The following is a 24,651-nucleotide window of genomic DNA, read 5'->3' as shown; positions in this document are numbered from 1 at the left end:
GATGTACAGTATGTGAATTTGTGGAATTTTAAAAGCGTATCCGCTCGCATTAAATAGTTTTCGTATCTGCTACTCAGGTGGTTTTATACGTTGGCTTCCTTGTCTTCGGAGTGTGATTGTTGACTCCGAATTTTCTTGTACGAAGAAATCTGAGACTTTTAAGGATTGTAAAAATTCGATAGATCATCAACTACGAAATCTAAATTACTACATAAATAATAGTCGTTGTTTAACGTTGTCAACAGAAACCTCAAAAAGTTCTAGTCCGATTTGCTTCAGATTCTTACACGATACTCTAATAATCGTTCGGACGGACATAGGCTACGTTTTTTAAATAAATAACATATAAATATATCTACCTGGTACACTACCGTATAAAGACAATCGTTGTTAACGTTGTTACCATATACATATCAGGAAAAGTTCTTAACCAATTTACTTGAAAGTTTTAGGTGATAATAAACGTTCAGACGAACAGAGCCTACATATTGTTAATATACCCATACGCATAATAAAGGTGTGTGTGTGTGTGTGTGTGCGCGCACACATCTCCTGATCTACTGGACCGATTTCAACCTAACTTGGTACTCGTATACCTTACTGTCAGGTGACAATTACTGTGGGGGTGAGAAGCGTAGGCAACGACGCGTGAATTTCCAGGCTTTATTCATCCAGTATTTGAGAATGAGCACTTCATTCAAATGGCTCTAAGCACTATGGGACTTAACATCTGAGGTCATCAGTCCCCTAGACAACCTAACTAACCTAAGGAAATCACACACATCCATCCCCGAGGCAGGATTCGAACCTGCGACCGTAGCAGCAGCGCGGTTCCGCACTGAAGCGCCTAGAACCGCTCGCCCATAACGGCCGGTGAGAACTTCGTGACTTGTAACAAACTTTATACTGAATTTCAAAAAATTACGAAATTTTTTCTCGCTGACAACCCCAAGAGAATGGTGAAGGCAAATGTGTTGATCGCTTACTGCTTTTCCGCTGTTCATGCAGTAAAATTACCGCATGAGGTATAACGTTATAATTCGTCACTTCTTTACTACTTACTGTATTCGCGACACATTTTACAGACAATATGCACGTATACCAATGAATCTTCTAAGTGCAAAGTTATATCAATGCACAACATGTAGCTCAGGAGATATGACGTCATAAAGAATGAGATGCGTGAAAAACTGATGCATCACACATGACGTTTAATTTGGTTACTTCTTTGATACTAACTCTATTTGCAATAAATTTTTCAGACAGTATCCAAATATACCGCAAAGTGTACCTACAAAATTATATCATTGTACGACGCATAGTTCAAGATAGTTCAGGAGATATGACGTGATAAACATTTAGCACAAGACCAGACGCTGCTTGGTACTGGCGTGGACGCACAGCTATAAATAAATGATTGAGCAACGCCGGGTTTGTGGGTTGCCGGCTTATGTTTAGAATACTACTACAGAATCTGTATCGTCAGAAATTTTGTAATCCTACGAGCTGACAGATTAAAACTACCGAAATACTCTAACAATCCACGGGTGTAGTGCCGATCCATAGTGTGCAACGGGCACAATATTTCGGCGAGCAGACATGTCGCCGTCGTCAGGTGCGCTGACGAACTGAGCTCCTGAGGGTGGGCGGCCGTCTTATATCCCCTCCCCTCGCGAGGCGTTCTCTCCGCGGTCCGCGCCCGCGCGTCAGCGGTCGGTGAGACGCTGGCGTCGGCGTCTGTGGTGGCGTCGGTGTAATTGCCTCGTCCGCCCTAGTCGCCCGTTCGTTTCCTCTGCTGAGCCTCTTTTTAATTAGACTCATGCTGGTTCCCGTGCCCAGCTGAAGTTGTAGCCGCAATCTCGGTTGATGAGTCCGTCCCTGATAGGAATTTCGATAGCCTCTCCAACGACACTGTCCCAGTATTTAGATGTCTGTGCCAAGACCCTGGTATGTTGGTAGTCCATTTCGCGATTTTCGGACAAACGGTGCACTGCGACTGCCATAGTGCACTGTTGGGATACCCAAATCGAGTGTTCCTCTGATCTTCTCGGCAACGATTTTTGATTGTGCGCACTGTTCGTCCAATATAAGTCATTCCACATTGACACGGAATCTGGTATATGCCGGCCTTCCGCAAACCGAGATCGTCTTTGACACTTCCCAATAATGCTCGCGTTTTATTTGGTGGGCAAACGACAGTTCCTACTCCGTGTTTCCTCAATATTCGTTCTATTTTCCTCGATAGTGCGCCAGTATACGGTGTATAGGCAGTGGCTATCTCTTTCTCCGTGACTTCTTCCGTCTCCACACGCTGTACTGTTGAGGTGGGGCGGAGAGCGCGTCTGATCGGCCATTCCGAGTACCCGTTTTTCCGGAATACAGTTTTGAGGTGTTCCAGCTCTTGGGGCAGACTCTCTGCTTCAGAGATGGTGCGCTCCCTGTGCACCAGTGTTTTTAGCACCCCATTCCTCTGCGCACGGTGGTGGCAGCTATCCGCTTGCAAATACAGGAGCTCAGTTCGTCAGCGCACCTGACGATGGCGACATGTCTGATCACCGAAATATTGTGCCCGTTGGACACTATGGACCGGCAGTACATCCGTGGATTGTTCGAGCAAGAAATACGCCGGGAGAAACTGAAGAATGATACCGAAATACTGTCACTGAAGCTACTATCCTTACAGACACAAAAGCTGGTGAGATTTACCTCATACGCTCTATACCAATGATACCAGCCAATTTACCCGCTCATTTTAAGCGACTTCAATTCCCAATGAAGGTGCTGTTCTGTAACAAAAATCAAGTCTGAAGGGGAGAGGTAGGGGGAGGAGGAGGAGATTAGTGTTTAACGTCCCGTCGACAACGAGGTCATTAGAGACGGAGCGCAAGCTCGGGTTAGAGAAGGATGGGGAAGGAAATCGGCCGTGCCCTTTGAAAGGAACCATCCCGGCATTTGCCTGAAAGGATTTAGGGAAATCACGGAAACCTAAATCAGGATGGCCGGAGACGGGATTGAACCGTCATCCTCCCGAATGCGAGTCCAGTGTGCTAACCACTGCGCCACCTCGCTCGGTGAGAGGTAGGGGGGGGGGGGGGGAAGAGGAGATGGAGAATGTAGGGGACAGGAGGAGATGGACAGAGAGAAGATGGGAGGAAGTGATGGACAGAGAAGTGGGAGGAGGAGGAGATACACAGAGAGAGAGGGGAGAAGGAGGGGGAGAGAGAGAGAAGAGAGGGAGAGGGGGGGGGGAGAAACAGAGAGAGAAGGAGAGTAGGACGTATATGCAATTCCAGTTCTTATTTAGCAATTTTGGAACATTGCCGGTAATAAATATTTACACTTTTAACTTCAGCATTTTAAACATTTCAAATTACTGATTGACCAGAATAATTTCCAACTGCTCCCATGACTTACAAACTGCAACTAAATACATGTCTGTTCTTTACGAACGACTACACACGACTCTCTCCCACAACTACTCCTCCCGCCAAGGGAAAAAGAGCAGCGTTACATTTATAGACAAAGAATTTAACTATTCACATCGCTGGCAAAACCAGCATTCAAATTCACTTACGTATATTCTGTATGCAAACACTAACAAAATTTATTGGAAATGTTGTAAATAACTGTATCAAATTTATCGTTACGTTTCTATTCACATCGAATGTAAGCAGTAGTGCACAAAATATTACATTTAAGTACAAATGGTTTTGTATGAGGTTATTATTTTATAAATAAAATTGTCGATACCCTTCGGTATCTGGCCGGCCGAAGTGGCCGCGCGGTTCTGGCGCTGCAGTCTGGAACCGCGAGACTTCTACGGTCGCAGGTTCGAATCCTGCCTCGGGCATGGATGTGTGTGATGTCCTTAGGTTAGTTAGGTTTAACTAGTTCTAAGTTCTAGGGGACTAATGACCTCAGCAGTTGAGTCCCATAGTGCTCAGAGCCATTTGAACCATTTGAACCTTCGGTATCAGATAGTTCGTAATGCGGATTAAGCTTCGTTACATCACAATGCTCAGCCAACTCCAATGGCAGACGCTAAAACAGAACCATTGTGCATCACAGTGTGGTTAACTGTTAAAATTCCGAGAGCGTAAATTCCGAAAAGAGTCAACCAATACGCGGTTTCCTGTACCATCTACAGAGGGCCGAGCGGAGACGACTCTGCGTGAAGTCAAGGTAGCTGTTGGGAAACTGCGAAGCATCAACGACGCCAGCATAACATTATTGGAGTTCAGTTATTTATTCGCATTGTTTCCAAGTCGTCATTCTTCTGCAGTAGTATCGGTTGTTGCTACGAGGGTCACTCCAAAAGAAATACACACTGTTGTTGTTGTTGTCTTCAGTCCTGAGCCTAGTTTGATGCAGTTCTCCATGCTACTCTATCCTGTGCAAGCTTCTTCATCTCCCAGTACCTACTGCAACCTACATCCTTATGAATCTGCTTAGTGTATTCGTCTCTTGGTCTCTCTCTACGATTTTTACCCTCCACGCTGCCCTCCAATGCCAAATTTGTGATCCCTTGATTCCTCAGAACATGTCCTACCAACCGGTCCCTTCTTCTTGTCAAGTTGTGCCACAAACTCCTCTTTTCCCCAATCCTATTCAATACCTCCTCATTAGTTATGTGATCTACCCATCTAATTTTCAGCATTCTTCTGTAGCACCACATTTCGAAAGCTTCTATTCTCTTCTTGTACAAACTATTTATCGTCTATGTTTCACTTCCATACATGGCTACACTCTATACAAATACTTTCAGAAACGACTTCCTCACACTTAAATCCATACCCGATATTAACAAATTTCTCTTCTTCAGAAACACTTTCCTTGCCATTGCCAATCTACATTTTATATCCTCTCTACTTCGACCATCGTCTGTTATTTTGCTCCCCAAATAGCAAAACTACTTTAGTACTTTAAGTGTCTCATTTCCTAATCTAATTCCCTCAGCATCACCCAACTTAATTCGACTACATTCCATTATCCTCGTTTTGCTTTTGTTGATGTTCATCTTATATCCTCCTTTCAGACACTGTCCATTCCGTTCAACAGCTCTTCCAAGTCCTTTGCTGTCTCTGACAGAATTATAATGTCATCGGCGAACCTCAAAGTTTTTATTTCTTCTCCATGGATTTTAATACCTACTCCGAATTTTTCTTTTGTTTCCTTTACTGCTTGCTCAATATACAGATTGAATAACATCGGGGACAGGCTACAACCCTGTCTCACTCCCTTCCCAACCGCTGCTTCCCTTTCATGTCCCTCGACTCTTATAACTGCCATCTGGTTTCTGTACAAATTGTAAATAGCCTTTCGCTCCCTGTATTTTACCCCTGACACCTTTAGAATTTGAAAGAGAGTATTCCAGTAAACATTGTCAAAAGCTTTCTCTAAGTCTACAAATGCTAGAAATGTAGGTTTGCCTTTCTTTAATCTATTTTCTAAGGTAAGTCGTAGGGTCAGTATTGCCTCACGTGTTCCAACATATCTGCGGAATCCAAACTGATCTTCAACGAGGTCGGCTTCTACCAGTCTTTCCATTCGTCTGTAAAGAATTCGCGTTAGTATTTTGCAGCTGTGACTTATTAAACTGATAGTTAGGTAATTTTCACATCTGTCAACACCTGCTTTCTTTGGGATTGGAATTATAATATTCTTCTTGAAGTCTGAGGGTATTTCGCCTGTCTCATACATCTTGCTCACCAGATGGTATTGTCAGGACTGGCTCTCCCAAGACCGTCAGTAGTTCTAATGGAATGTTGTCTACTCCCGGGGCCTTGTTTCGACTCAGCTCTTTCAGTGCTCTGTCAAACTCTTCACGCAGTATCGTATCTCCCATTTCATCTTCATCTACATCCTCTTCCATTTCCATAATATTGTCCTCAAGTACATCGCCCTTGTTTAGACCCTCTATATACTCCTTCCACCTTTCTGCTTTCCCTTCGTTGCTGAGAACTGGGTTTCCATCTGAGCTCTTGATATTCGTACAAGTGGTTCTCCTTTCTCCAAAGGTCTCTTCAATTTTCCTGTAGGCAGTACGTATCTTACCCCTAGTGAGATAAGCCTCTACATCCTTTTCATTTGTCCTCTAGCCATCCCTGCTCAGCCGTTTTGCACTCGCTGTCGATCTCATTTTTGTGACGTTTGTATTCTGTTTTGCCTGCTTCATTTACTGCATTTTTATATTTTCTCCTTTCATCAATTAAATTCAATATATCTTCTGTTATCCAAGGATTTCTACTAGCTCTCGTCTTTTTACCTACTTGATCGTCTGCTGCCTTCACTACTTCATCCCTCAGAGCTACCCATTCTTCTTCTACTGTATTTCTTTCCCCCATTCCTGTCAATTGTTCCCTTATGCTGTCCCTGAAACTCTGTACAACCTCTGGTTTAGTCAGTTTATCCAGGTCCCATCTCCTTAAATTCCCACCTTTTTGCAGTTTCTTCAGTTTTAATCTACAGTTCATAACCAATAGATTGTGGTCAGAGTCCACATCTGCCCCTGGAAAATTTAAAACCTGGTTCCTAAATCTCTGTCTTACCATTATATAATCTATCTGATACCTTTTAGTATCTCCAGGATTCTTCCATGTATACAACCTTCTTTTATGATTCTTGAACCAAGTGTTAACTATGATTAAGTTATGCTCTGTGCAATATTCTAACAGACGGCTTCCTCTTTCATTTCTCTCCCCCAATCCATATTCACCCACTATGTTTCCTTCTCTCCCTTTTCCTACTCTCGAATTCCAGTCACCCATGACTATTAAATTTTCGTCTCCCTTCACTACCTGAATTATTTCTTTTATCTCATCATACATTTCATCAATTTCTTCATCATCTGCAGAGCTAGTTGGCATATAAACTTGTACTACTGTAGTAGGCGTGGGCTTCGTGTCTATCTTGGCCACAATAATGCGTTCACTATGCTGTTTGTAGTAGCTTACCCGCGCTCCTATTTTTTTATTCATTATTAAACCTACTCCTGCATTACCCCTATTTGATTTTGTATTTATAACCCTGTATTCACCTGACCAAAAGTCTTGTTCCTCCTGCCACCGAACTTCACTAATTCCCACTATATCTAACTTTAACCTATCCATTTCCCTTTTTAAATTTTCTAACCTACCTGCCCGATTAAGGGATCTGACATTCCACGCTCCGATCCGTAGAACGCCAGTTTTCTTTCTCCTGATAACGACATCCTCTTGAGTAGTCCCCGCCCGGAGATCCGAATGGGGGACTATTTTACCTCCGGAATATTTTACCCAAGAGGACGCCATCATCATTTAATCATACAGTAAAGCTGCATGCCCTCGGGAAAAGTTACGGCTGTAGTTTCCCCTTGCTTTCAGCCGTTCGCAGTACCAGCACAGCAAGGCCGTTTTGGTTAATGTTACAAGGCCAGATCAGTCAATCATCCAGACTGTTGCCCCTGCAACTACTGAAAAGGCTGCTGCCCCTCTTCAGGAACCACACGTTAGTCTGGCCTCTCAACAGATACCCCTCCGTTGTGGTTGCACCTACGGTACGGCCATCTGTATCGCTGAGGCACGCAAGCCTCCCCACCAACGGCAAGGTCCATGGTTCATTTTGTAAAAATACATTTTTCATTCTGCATGTGTGAAAGTTTTACAGTGTGTGGGTACATCCTTCCCGCTTGATTTCAAACTTAGTTCAACCTGTTCCCGTGAGTGGCGCCGTCACAGCATGTCTTCAAGATGACTGCTACACTTGACGTTCGTCAGAGGCAACGTGCTGTCATAGAACTCGTGTGCTGTGAAAACGAGGCAGTGCGAAACATCCACAAGAGGTTGAAAAAGGTGTATGGAGATGCTGCTGTCGATAGCAGTACAGTTAGTCGGTGGGCAGGCAGGTTACGTGATGAAAGCGGGCACAGCAATATTGAGGATTGTCCTCGCAGCAGCAGGCCTCGTACTGCACACACTCCAGACAATGTGCAGAGAGTTAACGAATTGGTGACTGCTGACAGGCGCATCACAGTGAACGAACTGTCACGCAACGTTGGGACAGGGGAAGGAAGTGTTTGCAGAATACTGAAAGTGTTGGCGTTAAAAAAGGTTCGTGCCTGGTGGGTTCCCAGGATGTTGACAGTGGCTCACAAAGAAACAAGAAAAACGGTATACAGCGAACTTTTGGAACAGTATGAGAATAGTGGAGATGAATTTCTTGGAATAATTGTGACAGGTGATGAAACATGGCTCCATCATTTTTCACCAGAGACGAAGAGGCAATCAATGGAGTGGCATCATGCAAATTCACCCAAGAAAATAAAAATTCAAAACCACACCTTCTGCTGGAAAAGTTACGGCTATGGTGTTTTTCGATTCCGAAGGACTCTTGCTCGCGCGGTAGCGTTCTCGCTTGCCACGCCCGGGTTCCCGGGTTCGATTCCCGGCGGGGTCAGGGATTTTCTCTGCCTCGTGATGGCTGGGTGTTGTGTGCTGTCCTTAGGTTAGTTAGGTGTAAGTAGTTCTAAGTTCTAGGGGACTTATGACCACAGCAGTTGAGTCCCATAGTGCTCAGAGCCATTTGAACCATTTTTGACTCTTGCTTGTGGACATCATGCCAAGTGGAACTACCATAAATTCTGATGCTTATGTGACGACACTGAAGCAACTTCAAGCTCGACTGAGCAAAAAACCATGGAAGAGATCACAAAACTCGGATGGGCAACACTGAAACACCCGCTTTCCAGTCCTGACCTGGCTCCATGTGACTATAATCTCTTTGGGAAACTGAAAGACTCTCTTCGTGGAACAAGGTTTGAAGATGATGACTCCCTTGTGCATGCTGCCAAACAGTGGCTCCAACAGGTTGGTCCAGAATTTTACCGTGCGGGTATACAGGCGCTGGTTCCAAGATGGCGTAAGGCAGTTGAGAGGGATGGAAATTATGTGGAGAAATGAAAATATTGTTCCTAAAGGATGTAATCTACACACTGTAAAACTTTCTAACATGTAGAATAAAAGATGGATTTAAAAAAAATAGTGTGCATTTCTTTTGGAGTGAACCTCGTAATTCAGCTACAGGTTGGATTCCAACAGATGTCCGTCGAGTAAGCTCAGCGTTTGCACGCCCGGGATTTGATGTCAGCGACCCAGGCGACGCGACGGTTGCCTCGCGTCGATTGCGGAGTACCCTCGGTCCTCGGTACCACTCGAAATTCTACGATGACCCTTGACGACACATCCACGATGTACCTGGTGACGCTAGTCATATGGTCGGTTGATATCCTCGCCACCCTGGTAAGCGTCAGCAACCGAAGGCGCCTGAGTGCTGAAACGGAACGTGGGCCCCAAGAGGCCCTGTTGCTGTCTTCCACGTTGAAGTCCGGTACTGGCAGCAATCTGCGATGTGATGTCGGAAGACAGTCAGTTTCTCCATCAGTAGATATTAGGCGGCGAGCAGCATGAAATTCATCTGGTGAAGGCCATCATCTTGAGTAGATATTCGGCTAGTTCATAGACTGTGCTGGGGCATCTAGGACGTACATTCAGCAAAGTATCGTAATCATGAAATCGAGTGCTATTAGTGTGAATGCTTTTGCTTTCGATCCCAATGATCAACTCATAACAAGAGCTGCAGGGATGGAGTGTTTAAAGGGAACTATCATGAGGTTATCATGCAAAGATCAGTTCGTAGTGACCAAATATCGCGGTCCAGTGGTGTTGCTCTCGCGGCTGCACGAAGACTGACGCCTTCTTACCAGATTCATTACTTATACTATTAATACGGAGTCGATCTGTCTTTTGTGGTGGAGTTCTTAACTTTACCCTAAGCAACACTGATACCCTGCAGTATGATAACGGCTGGGTAACCGTGGCCCTTGTTTGTGGACCCAAAGTCGACAATGTTCCTTGGGTTTTCCGTCCTGTTTGCTGCTGAATGCTTATCTTTACTCGGCAAACAGTGTCCTCGACCTAACCCAGCTGCGACATAATTGCTCGCTTCTTGCTTCGGCCTCCGTCTCTGGCATGATTCGAATTTCTCCTGGGGCAGTGTCAGTGCGTTTTAATTAACTTTTTTCTAAACTCTAGATCTTACTATTCTGTGCTGTAACACTTCTCTCTCGAAAAAGAAAGAAAGAAACAAAACGGTAATGGTACGCAAAGTACCGTCCGCAACGCACCGTAAGGCGGCCTGCAGAGTATGGCTGTAGCTGTAGTTGTAGATATAACACCTGACTCTTACCTCTGGGTGCCCTTCTTACTCGTTGCAGCTGGACACTAGACGTACACACAGCGGCTGCTGCTCACGTGGTCTTTGGAGATGTTCCTGTTGTTGGTGTTGGCCGCCGTCCTGGCAGTGTTGGTCTGGAAGAGGCTGACGGCTGCAGAGGAGGAGCCGTTCAACCCGCGCCGGCTGGAGGACGCGTGGTGGGGGCCCGGAGAACCCAAGGAGGTGGACGAGTCCGTCCGGCCATTCACCATCGCCGTCCCAGACAGCGTAAGTAAAGAGTGACAATTACTGAAGTGCATGAAATACAATGGTCATAACTTGTGAACGATTTGCGTTAGGACGTTCAAACTGCACGGTTGATCGCGGGGCTTGATGGGAATTACACTGTTGGCCATTAAAATTGCTACACCACGAAGATGATGTGCTACAGACGCGAAATTTAACCGACAAGAAGAAGATACTGTGATATGCAAATGATTAGCTTTTCAGAGCATTCTAACAAGGCTGACGCCGCCGGCGACACCTACAAAGTGCTGGCATGAGGAAAGTTTCCAACCGATTTCTCATACACAAACAGCAGTTGACCGGCGTTGCCTGTGTAAGGAGGAGATATGCGTACCATCACGTTTCCGACTTTGATAAAGGGCGGATTGTAGCCTATCGCGATTGCGGTTTATGGTATCGCGACATTTATGCTCGCGTTGGTTGAGACCCAATGACTGTTACCAGAATATGGAATCAGTGGGTTCAGGAAGGTAATACGGAACGCCGTGCTGGGTCCCAACGGCCTCGTATCACTAGTAGTCGAGATGACAGGCATCTTATCCGCTGTAACGGATCGTGCAGCCACGTCTTGATCCCTGAGTCAACAGACGTTAGCAAGACAACAACCATCTGCACGAACAGTTCGACGACGTTTGCAGCAGCGTGGACTATCAGCTCGGAGACCATGGCTGCGGTTACCCTTGACGCTGCATCACAGACAGGAGCGCCTGCGATGGTGTACTCAACGACGAACCTGGGTGCACGAATGGTAAAACGTCATTTTTTCGGATGAATCCAGGTGCTGTTTACAGCATCATGGTGGTCGCATCCGTGTTTGGCGACATTGCGGTGAATGCACATTGGAAGCGTGTATTCGTCATCGCCATACTGTCGTATCACCCGGCGTGATGGTATGGGGTGCCATTGGTTACACGTCTCCGGCACCTCTTGTTCGCATTGACGGCACTTTGAACAGTGGACGGTACATTTCAGATGTTTTACGACCCATGGCTCTACCCTTCATTCAATCCCTGCGAAACCCTACATTTCAACAGGGTAATGCACGACCGCATGTTGCAGGTCCTGTACGGGCCTTTCTGGACACAGAAAATGTTCGACAGCTGCCCTGGCCAGCACATTCTCCAGATATCTACCAATTGAAAACGTCTGGTCAATGGTGGCCGAGCAACTGGCTCGGCACAATACGCCAGTCACTACTCTTGATGAACTGTGGTATGGTGTTGAAGCTGCATGGGCAGCTGTACCTGTACACGCCATCCAAGCTCTGTTTGACTCAATGTCCAGGCGTATCAAGGCCGTTATTACTGCCACAGGTGGTTGTTCTGGGTAGTGATTTCTAAGGATCTATGCACCCAAATTGCGTTAAAATGTAATCACATGTCAGTTCTAGTATAATATATTTGTCCGATGTATATGCGTTTATCGTCTGCATTCTTTCGTGGTGTAGCAACTTTAATGGCCAGTAGTGTAGTATGGTTTGTTTTAGCGACAAGCTCACATTCATTTGGATGGGTTCGTCAATAAACAGAATGGCGCATTTGAGGGACTGGGGATCCGCATTTCTCGAAGTCTGTTCGCCTTCAACAGGTGACTCTGTGGTGTGCAGTGTCCACTCACTGCATAATCGGTGCGATATTCATTGATGGCACGGTGACTGCTGAATGATACGTGAAGGTTTCGGAAGATGATTTCATCCTCGTTATCCAAAGTGATCCTGTATTCGACAAGATGTGGTTCATTCAAGACGGAACTCGACCCCCATCGAAGCAGGAGAGTGTTTGATGTCCTGGAGGAGCACTTTGGGAACCGCATTGTGGCTCTTTAGTACCCAGAGGCCACTGGCATGGCCTCGATTGGCCGCCATATTCACCAGATCTGAACACATGCGACTCCTTTTTATGGGGCTACATTAAACACAAGGTGTACAGCAATAACCCAAAAACCGTTGTTGAGCTCGAAACAGCCATTCAGGATGTCATCGACATCATCAATGTTCCAACACTTCAGCGGTGCATGCAGAATTTCGCTATTCGTCCGCGCCACATCATTGCCAATGATGGCAGGCATATCGAACATGTCATAACCTAAATCCGAACATCAATAGTGACGTTTACATGTTGAATAAATTGCGCCCACGCCGTAGTTTGCAAATACTTTACGTTTCTTTTCATATAGTTCATCAACCATCATCCTGCAGCTGCAGCAGTGCCTCTCGCTATAACAGAGTGTATAGCAGGACATAGCCATGTTTTATTGATGCTGTGAAACCACTGCAAACTGCAAAAGGGCATGCTGGAAAAGGAATAGCAATTAACACACTTTCCCAGTCAGTCGCCCAATTAAAATAGGTAGACACGAGGTTTTAACTATCACTTCGGAAGGTTAAAGTTACGTAATTAATATAAGGTGAAATTTTCCCCAAACAGCGAAAACGCGGACTTCTACACCCAAGGTCTACGCAAAGTCATTCGTCGTTTTGGAAAAGAAAAGTATCAATTGAATGCTTAACATGTGAAGACGAACGAATATAACGTTTGAAAGGGGTGTTCACTATCAGCTTCCCTTATATCTTGGATACACAGGCGGCAGTCGCCCTTACTTTGTTTCTCAGACAGCGCGCAATACCATCTCTGCGACATTGCCGGTCTGCAGTAACATCTCCGCGGCGGCCGCTCCTCGTGGATGCTGCTCGCAGAGACTGCCAGTCGGCACCGTGTTATCGTTAAGTGAGCCACAGCCGAGTGAGTGGCATGCCAAGTATGATAAAAATTCATATTTATTGATGAACTTTACTTTAGAATACGGTTTTTGATGTTTTTACTGCGGGAGAGAAAGATTTTTGATTGATTTGATGAGGACTTCATAATAAGTTAATAATAAATTTGCTTTAACTGCGCGCGAGCTGCTGCCTGCACACCATTATAACAATTCAGTAAGCAAAGCTGAACTTTCCCCCTCCTTCTAACTAGGTAACATTAGCGACAATTCAGGAAAGATTAACTCATTTAATGCAACCTTGTGTAATCTGCGATGAACATATATATATTTTTTAATAATTCAATGAACGTGACACTGTTGAACAAACAACTTCAAAGTATTTTCAGTCATTATTTCTTTGCAATTCTTGATTAGAATGAAGAATATTTTTGTAAAGTGACTTTTCTAAATTTGCCAGTACACCTTTTAAAGAAATCAGCATTAACGTAATTTACCACATTATCATCCCTTTCCCAATCTCTGTCATTATGTAGATAAAGTTTCACAATTGCAGTTTACAATGGAGACGCGTTACGTCGAATAATTGGACACGAAGTGCACCTGTAGTTAGTTTGTCACCCAGTAAATGAGACGCGCCTTTTTAGTAGCTCGCCGGCCGGTGTGGCCGAGCGGTTCTAGGCACTTCAGTCTGGAACCGCGCGACCGCTACGGTCGCAGGTTCGAATCCTGCCTCGGGCATGGATGTGTGTGATGTCCTTAGGTTAGTTAGGTTTAAGTAGTTCTAAGTTCTAGGGGACTGATGACCTCAGATGTTAAGTCCCATAGTGCTCAGAGCCATTTGAAACATTTAGTAGCTTTCAGTAACAACAGCAACACCAGTTTCCAGGGAGTATGTGCCCGAGAGTTATTCATTGCCACAGGAAAGCCAGAAGAGAAAAAGAAAAAAATAACATTTCAGACTTCAAGGGACTTCCTTTCATACGACCAGAAATCAGTTAATGTTTTGTCAAATATCATGACAGAGAAGTAAAGCAGTATGAAACAGTGTGTTACTATTTTTTGGAGAGAACTTATGTAGAATCTGGTTTTCTTTATTAGGCGACTCAGGGAATTTCTTGGAAATCACACGGTCAAAAAAATGGTTCAAATGGCTCTGAGCACTATGGGACTTAACAGCTATGGTCATCAGTCCCCTAGAACTTAGAACTACTTAAACCTAACTAACCCAAGGACAGCACACAACACCCAGCCATCACGAGGCAGAGAAAATCCCTGACCCCGCCGGGAATCGAACCCGGGAACCCGGGCGTGGGAAGCGAGAACGCTACCGCACGACCACGAGATGCGGGTCACACAGTCAGATTAACTTCAGTTTTGGTTTATTGTTTTCAATAGACGCAGCTTCTCGAACAACCTTTCAGACAATCCAAGCAAAGCAATGGCCTATGCAAAATCAATACATAGAAACTATAAGTAAAACTAATAATAATTTTGTTTAAAGAAACTTCATGGTTGCAGATTTATTTTTTCGAGTGATAATTAAAACTTGGTGACTTTCCTTCGTACATGTATCAGAATCATATTTGTGATAAACTTCGTTATGTGAGAGGTGTCATCTGAATAACTGAGTGCAGTTTTAATCCGTCTATGCAGATATTTATTTTAGCACAAGAATTTTGTTTTATTAGTTTAGAACATGGATAGAATTGGACATATTAACACTTTTGGTCTGGTTGTAGACTGAAAACTTTTCTTTCACTTGCTGCACTACACAATTTCTGCCGTGAAACACACCTAAGCACAGACTATTGTATCCAAGCGTCATCAAACAGAAAATTAGATTATTATACTTACTTACACAGAGAGGGAGTGAGATAGGGTTGTAGCCTACCGCCGGCCGAAGTGGCCGTGCGGTTCTGGCGCTGCAGTCTGGAACCGCGAGACCGCTACGGTCGCAGGTTCGAATCCTGCCTCGGGCATGGACGTGTGTGATGTCCTTAGGTTAGTTAGGTTTAAGTAGTTCTAAGTTCTAGGGGACTAATGACCTCAGAAGTTGAGTCCCATAGTGCTCAGAGCCATTTGATTTTTTTTGTAGCCTACCTCTGATGTTATTCAATATGTACACTGAACAAGCAGTAAAGGAAACCAAGAAAAAATTGAAGTAGGAATTAAAATTCAAGGAGAAGAAACAAAAACTTTAAGATCTGTCAACGACATTGTTAATTCTGTCAGAGATAGCAACGTACTGGGAACAGCACTTGGACGGAATGGACAGTCTCTTGAAAGGAGGATATAAGACGAACATCAACAAAAGTAAAACAAGGATAATGGAATATAATAGAATTTAATCAAGTGGTACTAAGGAAATCATATTAGGAAACGAGACTCTTAAAGTAGTAGATGAGTTATGCTGTTTTGGCAACAAAATAACTGATGATGGTCGAAGTAGAGAGGATATAAAATGTAGACTGGGAAATGGCAAGAAAAGCATTTATGAAGAACTGAAATTTATTAACATCGAATATAAATTTAAGTGTTAGGAAGTCATTTCTTTGAATATTTGAGTGGAGTGTAGCCATGTATGGAAGTGAAATATGGATGACAAACAGTTTACACATAAAGAGAATAAAAGCTTTCAAAATGTGGTGCCACAGAAGAATGTTGAAGAGTGAATGGTAGAAACTTAATTTCAGCCTTTCCAAATTCTGACTTTCTTAATTTCGCAGTTACACCTGCCTTTTCGAAGGCCCGAGCGTTTCTACAGCTATCTTGCCATGTTCCTCGCAAGTTGAGATTGCAGTTAAAATATCATCTACATACATGGCCAAGTTTTTAATTACCTGTTTACTTAGAACCTTGCTCAGTGATCTTACGAAAACTGAAGTCGAAATATTCAAACCAAACAGTAACAGATGCTATTAATAGCAACTTTTCCATAAAAGAATGCTATGTACTGTTTGCAATCTTTGGGTAGTAGCAGTTGCCAACATCCTGATCCCAAGCCTCTACTACTAAAAATCGTTGCCTCATGGAACTTATGGAGCAATTCTATGTTTCTGGGTCTGATCCACTGTATAATTATGAACTTATTCATTGTGTGTGCATCCAATACGATTCTGCCGTCACCATCACATCTAAATGTAGGTTATTTGTGTTGCGCTTTGGGTAAATGTAAATCTCGTGTGACTAGGGCCCCCCGTCTGGTAGACCGTTCGCCGGGTGCAAGTCTTTCGATGTGAAGCCAGTTCGGCGACTTCCGCGTCGATAGGAATGAAATGATGATGATTAGGACAACACAACACCCAGTCCCAGGGCGGAGAAAATCTCCGACCCACCCGGGAATCGAACCCGTGCCCTTAGGATTGACATTTTGTCGCGCTGACCTCTCAGCTACCGGTGGTGGACGCTTTGGGTAATATCTCTGCGCACTAAAGCACCTTGCACCATTGTGCACGCAGCCACTCAAACGCCACATGAAAATCAGTTTATTGTTCTCAGTTAAACACGTCACTCACAGTTTTTAATTAAATCGGTACTCCTTCGCCGAAGATTACAAGTCCTGGAGCGCAAATCGCTATGCCAGCAGCTCAGATCGTTAAGGACACAGAATCATACACAGATTGCTGCGCAGAGCTCTCCACACAGCCACGTGGGTCAGATATTTAATGACTTTGTGCCTAGATAACACGTAACTAGGCGCTTATTCTCTTTATGCACCAACCACCAAGTAAGAGTAATCCTATAATTGTTCATTAATTAACAATAGATGGAGGAAGGACCAGAAATATATGGTAACATTTCCAAGTACGTACTAACAGTAAAACACGAGAATGTGGGCTGCACTGTTCACAACTGGCTTGATCACAGTAGATGTAAGCTATAATTGGTACTTCAGCCACGTGTTTTTCGGGAGTAAATGAAACCTTTTATCATGCTGTTTAGTCGCTCTGTTAGAGTACTAGCACTAAAAATCACACAAAATCAACGTTCAAGCAGTTTGCTCTGCTTGCAATAGCTAGCGAAGTTCTCGCAATTAACGTAGTTCATTCTAACGATGCTACCGATGATTTTCATGAGTGCAAGTGTAACCATTCTACGTTACGACTGGTTGTTGCCCTTGTGACATAATATGCGAATGAAAGTTCCTCCACTTGTGAGTTTTAGTTACATAGCTTACGACTCTCCCTCAACTCGAATAATCCCAGAATTAAGATCAAGTCCACGTTTGTTCCGTTTGCAGCCATCGTGACGTGGTTCATTGTTACTTTGATGAAGCAAAACATGGATGCAGAATTTTCGCTTTTCATAATAACTCACTGATATCGGAACTGATGTAAAATAAAACACCTTTTGTGATGAAAGCCTTAACCGTTATTATCAAATGCAGCAATTGCATTTCTGCAGCCCACGTCTCCAGCATAACACGTGAAACTCACCGCCAAGGTTCACATACAGATCACTAAAACAATTACGCTCCACGCTCTCGAGAGAAGCGACTATCGATACTGCGGTTGGACAGGCAGCAATACTATAATCCGCTTACAAACATCAGAACTGTAAACAAATCTTTCTTTAGGCTCTGAAATATTTCTTTGTATGCTTCTCCTAACTAAATACATTATCTAGTTGTATTCCTAAGAATTTCAGACAGTTAACCTCTTCAGTCTTCTTGTCATCATCTTTTAGATATATACCAGGAAGAAACCACTTACAATTTCTGAAATGTGTACAGTGTGTATTTTCAAACTCTAATGACAAACAGTAGATTAGCAACCATCTACTAGCGTCCACGAAACTTTCACTAACTGGTCTTTGTGAAACCACGCTTGCTTTGCTGTTTGTTGCCATGCGTGTATCATTTGTAAGCAACATAAAATTGGAATCCGGTAATGTTATTAATCCACACAGGGAAAAGTACGTCCCTAAGAGGGAAACTGATACCACACCATATGCAATTAATTCCCAGTTGGATGACGACAGATAATACAGAACTGTTTAATATTGATAGTGTTTGTTCCTTGTCAGAGACACATGATTTTAGACATTTTGAGGAATTTGCTGTTATTTCGTAATATTCCAATGAAATAAAAGGAAATGTTGATGAAGCTATTCATGATTTGCAGTTTTCTGCAATATATGTATCAGCTGCAAAGAAGCAACCTTGAATTCTTCAGATACTCACTGTAATAGAACTGTGAGGAAGCATTTAATATTTTTTTTGTGGAATGTAAATTTTAAAAAACCTCTCTCACACCGGCCTGATTTAGCTTCACTGATCAGGATAGTAAAAACATGCGTATGTTAAGGGAATTTTCATTCACAAAGCAGGCTTATCACATTCACACAGTTCAATACTGTTCTATCCTGATTAAATTGAGCTTAACTTAAATTCCATAAGGCAGTGAAGCAATTTCGAAGTCTCGGTGCGACGAAAATTGTCAGTCGATCTCCTGGAAACATTTGTAATAATTATTAACTTTCGGTGATCAAGACACTGACAATAATAATCAGTTAAATAATACGCGAACACACTTACTTTAGTTTAGTTCATGTATTAAATTCCTTCTCACACAGAATCTCATCAAGATGGCGACTAGCTCAACAATACATACAGATACATCCTCCTTCTTTCACGACTAATCGGCAAGAAGTCCTTCATTCATTTCATAAGAGAAATCATAGATAGCAGAGAAGCTATTCCATGGAGTAAATGGACGCTCCAAGGAATAATTGGGCTTGAAACTACTTTGCATTGATAATCGGTAAGATAAGAAGAGATATTTCGAGATATGTACTGAGTTATATAATTTATAAAATTTCTGAAAATATCGGGGAGAGACCGCTGCAAGAGACATTACATCGCCCCTCGCAGCGAGCAAAGTTGATATGTATCCACTTTGCGAGCTAACTATTGGCTTAGCTAACTCGTTAGAATTTGTGGAACATACGTTCCTATAAATTTTAAGAACTTAGTAAGATTTTTTTTTTATTACAAGAATTGAAAGAGATTTGGTATCTTCGTTACCTAGATACCTAGTTGTTGCTTTCACGTGTACTGGGGCATACCCGCATCCCAGGTACACAACCAGTGAAGATGGACTTATATAGTTGTTAATCAGGTCTACCTATTCAGGAACTGGCCTTCACAGGGAAACCCCGGAAAACCTGGGGGCTTAGACCCCAACTAGGTATCACAGATGATAGGAAAGACAGAATAATTTAGAAATTTGAGAGATATTCTAGAATTCATAGGAAAGATAAAATCTGCCTCATAGCCAAAAAAAATCTTTACACATGCAAATTTTTTACAATCTTCTGAAAAATTTTCTTCATCGATGTCTTGCTGAACTGCGGTGAAACTGATCGAACAGGAACATGGGACACGGCACGGAGGACAGGCGTCGCATTGGCGTACCGGACAGGAGACGTAACGGATTTGAGAGACCAGAAGGAACCTCAGGAACAGGTACTCAGGATTGTGGCATGAAACAATCGAAATTCGTCTAAGGAATGGTCAACTATTAAAGATTCCTGGAAGAGAAGGGTTAGTCGAATTTCTCCAGATTCATTTTGAACTCAAATATGGACCTGATCCATCCAGTCTTCCATCTGAGGAATGGGAAAATCCATTCGTCTTATACTTTCCACACCTAGGTGTCTTAATCGATACTGTAGTTGCACAATATCACAACTCCAGATCGGAAAACAATTTTGAAAACATGGATAATTTCATCCATCTTCTTGAGTAAGCCGAAAGGTTCTAATCCTGGTTTTAATTATTTATTTATTTATTTTCTCTGAAAATATCGCGGAGAGACCGCTGCAAGAGACATTACAAGCAGCCTGCGAATTTCTGCATTATTTTAATCACATTGCTCTTTTCATGTAGGTGATTGAAGATTTGCACGAAAAACTAAAAACCACGCCAAAGCTGACGCCACCATTGGAGGGTGTCGGATTCGAGTATGGCTTCAACTCCAACTACATGCAGGAGGTGGTGGAGTTCTGGCGGACCAAGTACGACTGGAGGGAGCGCGAGAAGTTCCTGAACCAGTTCCCGCAGTTCAAGACTACGGTGAACGGCCTGGAGCTGTACTTCATCCACGCCAAGCCGGCCGAGGTCCCGCAGGGCACAGTGGTGGTCCCGCTGCTGCTGATGCACGGATGGCCTGGCTCCGTGAGGGAGCTCTATTCGTTCATCCCCCTGCTGACCACCCCCAGGAAGGGGGAGGGCTTCGTCTTCGAAGTGGTGGCCCCCTCTCTGCCTGGGTTCGGCTTCTCACAGGGCGCGGCAAAGCCAGGTCTCGGTATCGTACAGATGGCCGCCATCATGAAGAGGCTGATGGAGAGACTCGGCCACAACAAGTTCTACATCCAGAGTGGAAACTGGGGAGGCATCATAGGAACCGCTTTGGCGCAGTACTTTCCGACCTCGTAAGTACTATCACAGATACGCAAGAGTGCAGCTCTGTTCCATCGTTTGTAGAGAATGTAAGCGAACTGTATGTCCAAACTGTCATGACACATTACTCACACACAGAAGATGAAATTAACCACACCACACAAGAAATCAAAGACTTCTAGGAGACGCTAATACTATGTAACACTATCTCTAAGTTTGGTGAAGACTTCAATGTGGCGTGGAAGAGAGTCCACAAGTTTGTTCAGGTATGCCATATCCAAATGAAATGATTCAATAATGATTACCACAGAGCATCAAAATGTGGCGACGAATGCTACTGAGGTGTTGTATATGCATTGCCAGACAAACAAAAAAAAAATCGCTCAAAAGCGGAGGAGGAAACGGAATGAAACTTCATGGTTCGAGACAGTATGTGATGTTATTTCAGTGACTGCAATACTAAGTCAAATTTACAAAGAACTTGGCAGTACGAGCCCACTGATTAGTACGGCGTTGCACGCACTCTGTCGTGGATGCACGGACTGATTCATGTGGGAAATGTGTTATAAACCCATTGCACCCCCTCCTGAGGCAAGGTGGCTCATTACTGTTGGAAACTGGTCCTTGATAACCTGGATACTGACGCTGGGATAGATTTGACGTCCGAGCTGTTCGCACGTGTGTTTTATTGAGAACGTATGTGGGGACCTTGTTGGACACAAGAGTACCTCAACATCACGCAGACAGTTCGTAAAGACAAGCGCCATTTGTGTACCAGCACTGTCCTGTTTAAAAATGGCGCCATTGTCGCAGGAGAGGTAACACATGAGAACACAACATGTCAGTGACGTACCACTGTGCAGTTTTATTTCCCTCAGTCACTACCTGCAGTGACCTGAAATCATACCCAAAGGGGCTCCAGACCATGAATCTCCAAAACATTGGAAGAATGCGACCTCTCACCGGGTCGCCGCCATGCTCGCAGACAGTGGTCATCCGGGGTACTGTAGAAAAGTCATCTGCCACTAGATACAATGCAGAGCCATTCGTCAGCAGTCCAAGCTTCCTGGTCACGGCAGCCGTTTGTATTGTTGACAGTAATTTTCCAGTCCACCTGCTGCTAATCTAGGACTGATGGTGCAAGTTGACACAGGACGAGGAGTTCAGGGTTTAACGTCCCGTCGACAACGAGGTCATCAGAGAAGGAGAACATGCTCGGATTAGGGAAGGATGGAAAGGGAAAGGTGCCCTGTGCTTTCGAAGGAACCATTCCGGCATTTGTTCTAAGCGACTTAAGGAAATCACGGAAAACCTAAATCTGATTGGATGGACGTGGGTTTTTCATCCATTGTCCTCCTGAATGCGAGTCCAGTGTGCTAACCTCTGCGCTACCCCGCTCTGTAGGTTGACACAGAAAGTTTCAGGGAGACCAAAACCCGTTCTCAGACGACAGACCCAGACGTGGATGGCTTATGATATCTTTGATGCACAATACAGCGACCCCCCACCCCCACCCCTCCTCGCCATGGTCGGGAACTTTGACAACGAGTACGCCATCCCTCAAGATTCCACGCAGTCCAACACTGGGCTAGTGTCACATCCAAACGCCACAAAAATCCGGCCGGCCGCTGTGGCCGAGCGGTTCTATGCGCTACAGTCTGGAACCGCGCGACCGCTACGGTCGCAGGTTCTAATCCTGCCTCAGGCATGGATGTGTGTGATGTCCTTAGGTTAGTTAGGTTTAAGTAGTTCTAAGTTCTAGGAGACTGATGACCTCCGATGTTAAGTCCCACAGTGCTCAGAGCCATTTGAACCATTTGAACAAAAATCCGGACATCGGACGATTCGACCAACTGCCGAAATGGATACCCACTGTGAGGCCCCTCTCAAACAATCTTAGGAGCTGATAACGCTGTCTCATACAAGTGTGTGTCCTTCACAGTGATCAATCAACATCCGACGCTGTTCATGCCCCTTATATGCCGCACTAGGCGTTGTAACAATGACCACGAACACAATTTATACATTCTGGTGGCCGTTCTGTCACGGAGAATTGCAATTCTTATTATTCACATGGCCGCTGGTGGTGTGTACGTGTACGCTGTTTTTGTCAGGCAATGAGTGTGAATTCAGACTTTAGATTGACTGTGTCTCTCCATAACCCACAAAAATCTTCTCAGTTGGCAAAAAACTCTATTCAGATGTACGACGTCTGTTCAAAAAATTCAGGAAGTTTGTCCACAAAATTTTTCTGCGCTTAGCTTTTACACGTTGTGCATGGTCTCCTTCGAAATACTCTCCTCCACAATTGCTGCACCGCTCCCAACGCCCTTTCCACTTCCGGAAGCACTCTTGATACGCCTCCTCCTGGATGTGCGACGCGCCATCTGCGAATTTTCTTTTATCTCGCCTACCGTTGCAAATCTTCGTCCTTCAACGGGGTTTTCAACTTTGGAAATAAGAAAAGTCCGCAGGGTCCAGGTCTGCAGAGTACGGACGATGAGGCAACAAGGTGATTTCATTTTTGAAACACGTATGTATTCAGTAGCAGCGATGGCGAGGCATCACAGAATCTCTGACCAGAGAGTTATTTATCGTTGCTAGTCTGCGCTTGACCGCGCGAGAGTTCTGTTCTGTTGCGAGGCAGTTGTTGTACATAGCGAGTCGCGAGAACATGTAGTTCGTTCGTGCTAGTAGCGCGCGAGAGACAGTCGGAGTTGTGTGTGAGGAGTCGGCGGGCGTCGACATGGGCCTCTGGTCAAGGTTCAGGATGAGGTATATTTTTTAAATAAGGTAATGAAGCAGCATTGCGCACATCTGATAATGTAATGTATGTTAACTGTAATTAATTTGTTCAAGAATTGCCCCAATAATAATTTTGTTCTCAAAGCAATCTTTTTAAGAAAATAATCATTACAATTGAAACAATATTTCCTTTGCTTTTCCTCCCAGAACCAATTTATCAGGTTGATCTTAACGTTAATTTTGTGGGGACTTAATATTTTTGCACATTGTTATTATCATTGAGTTTTATTACTGTGGGAAGCTAACATTTGGCTCTAATTGCATTTTCATTCAATTCATATCATTTAATAATAATTACGGGGAGGTTACACTTAGCAGAATGAATATTCACATTTAAAAATTATCTTTCATTTTTTTGTGGGGAAGTTACACTTGGTTCTATTCCCATTAACATTTAATTATTGCCTTTTCAAAATTCTCCTGGAAAGTTACACTCGTTGAAAGTTTCTTCATTTATAACTGACATAGGTGATCCGGAATCGATTACTGCTGAAAATTTCGATGAACCAATTTTAACTTCGATGACAAGATGTGAAATGGCTTTCTGAACAACTGGTCTTTCCTGCAAAAGAGTGTCTCTGATATCGTCAAAAGTAATTACATTTTCGTGAACAATATTCTGTGTGTCAAAGGTAGTGCTTGTGTTACTGGAAGATGCGACCTGTGCAGTATCTAGTCAGATTCTATCTGACGTGTTATTATTTTCAGGAGGTTGTTGTGGCATTTCTACTATTTGAACTGTTCTATTACTTCTTCCAGACGTATTACGCTCTGGATGATACCTACTGTCGGGTTCATTCATGAGAATATGTTGTTGCTGATCATTTTGCTGCTGGTAGGACCGATTGTTATTAAACGTATGTTGGTAATTATGCTCATTGTTTTTACGTCTGTCGTGATAGTCATTCCTATACGGTGCATTGCGATAGGAATTGAAATACTGTGTTTTCTGTACGTAGTTGTTCCTTTGCTGCCGTCCGTTACTATTTGTTGTACCAGGGACTATACGTCCACGCGGCGAAACATTAAAGTTAGGTTGACCTTGTGCATTACATTGTTGGTTAGGTATGCTAACCGGCTGACTTTCATGCTGTTGTGGTGGAAAACGTCTATTGTTACTAAAGTGTTCTTCCTGTTGCTCATAATTTTGACGATACCGATAGTTAAAATTTTGCCTGTTATTAACGTTCTGTTGGTTGTCGTTCCTAAAGCGTCTATTAGCTTTGCTATTG

At 43.7% G+C, this 24,651-nt stretch overlaps 1 protein-coding gene across 1 annotated transcript in view; it reads left to right on the top strand.

Annotated features, from left to right (window-relative positions):
* LOC126251453 (juvenile hormone epoxide hydrolase 1-like) overlaps positions 1 to 24,651 on the top strand; it is a 107,417-nt gene that overhangs the window by 35,180 nt on the left and 47,586 nt on the right. The window contains exons 2-3 of the mRNA XM_049951883.1: positions 10,250 to 10,476; positions 20,102 to 20,646. Of these exons, the coding sequence (XP_049807840.1) occupies positions 10,300 to 10,476; positions 20,102 to 20,646 (722 nt within the window). The 5' untranslated portion in view covers positions 10,250 to 10,299. The remainder of the gene's footprint in view (positions 1 to 10,249; positions 10,477 to 20,101; positions 20,647 to 24,651) is intronic.

This window comes from Schistocerca nitens, chromosome 4 (genome assembly GCF_023898315.1).
Source record: "Schistocerca nitens isolate TAMUIC-IGC-003100 chromosome 4, iqSchNite1.1, whole genome shotgun sequence".
NCBI lineage: Eukaryota > Metazoa > Arthropoda > Insecta > Orthoptera > Acrididae > Schistocerca > Schistocerca nitens.
The sequence above is the reverse complement of the archived record's forward strand: the minus strand, read 5'-3'. Positions and strand labels throughout refer to the sequence as shown.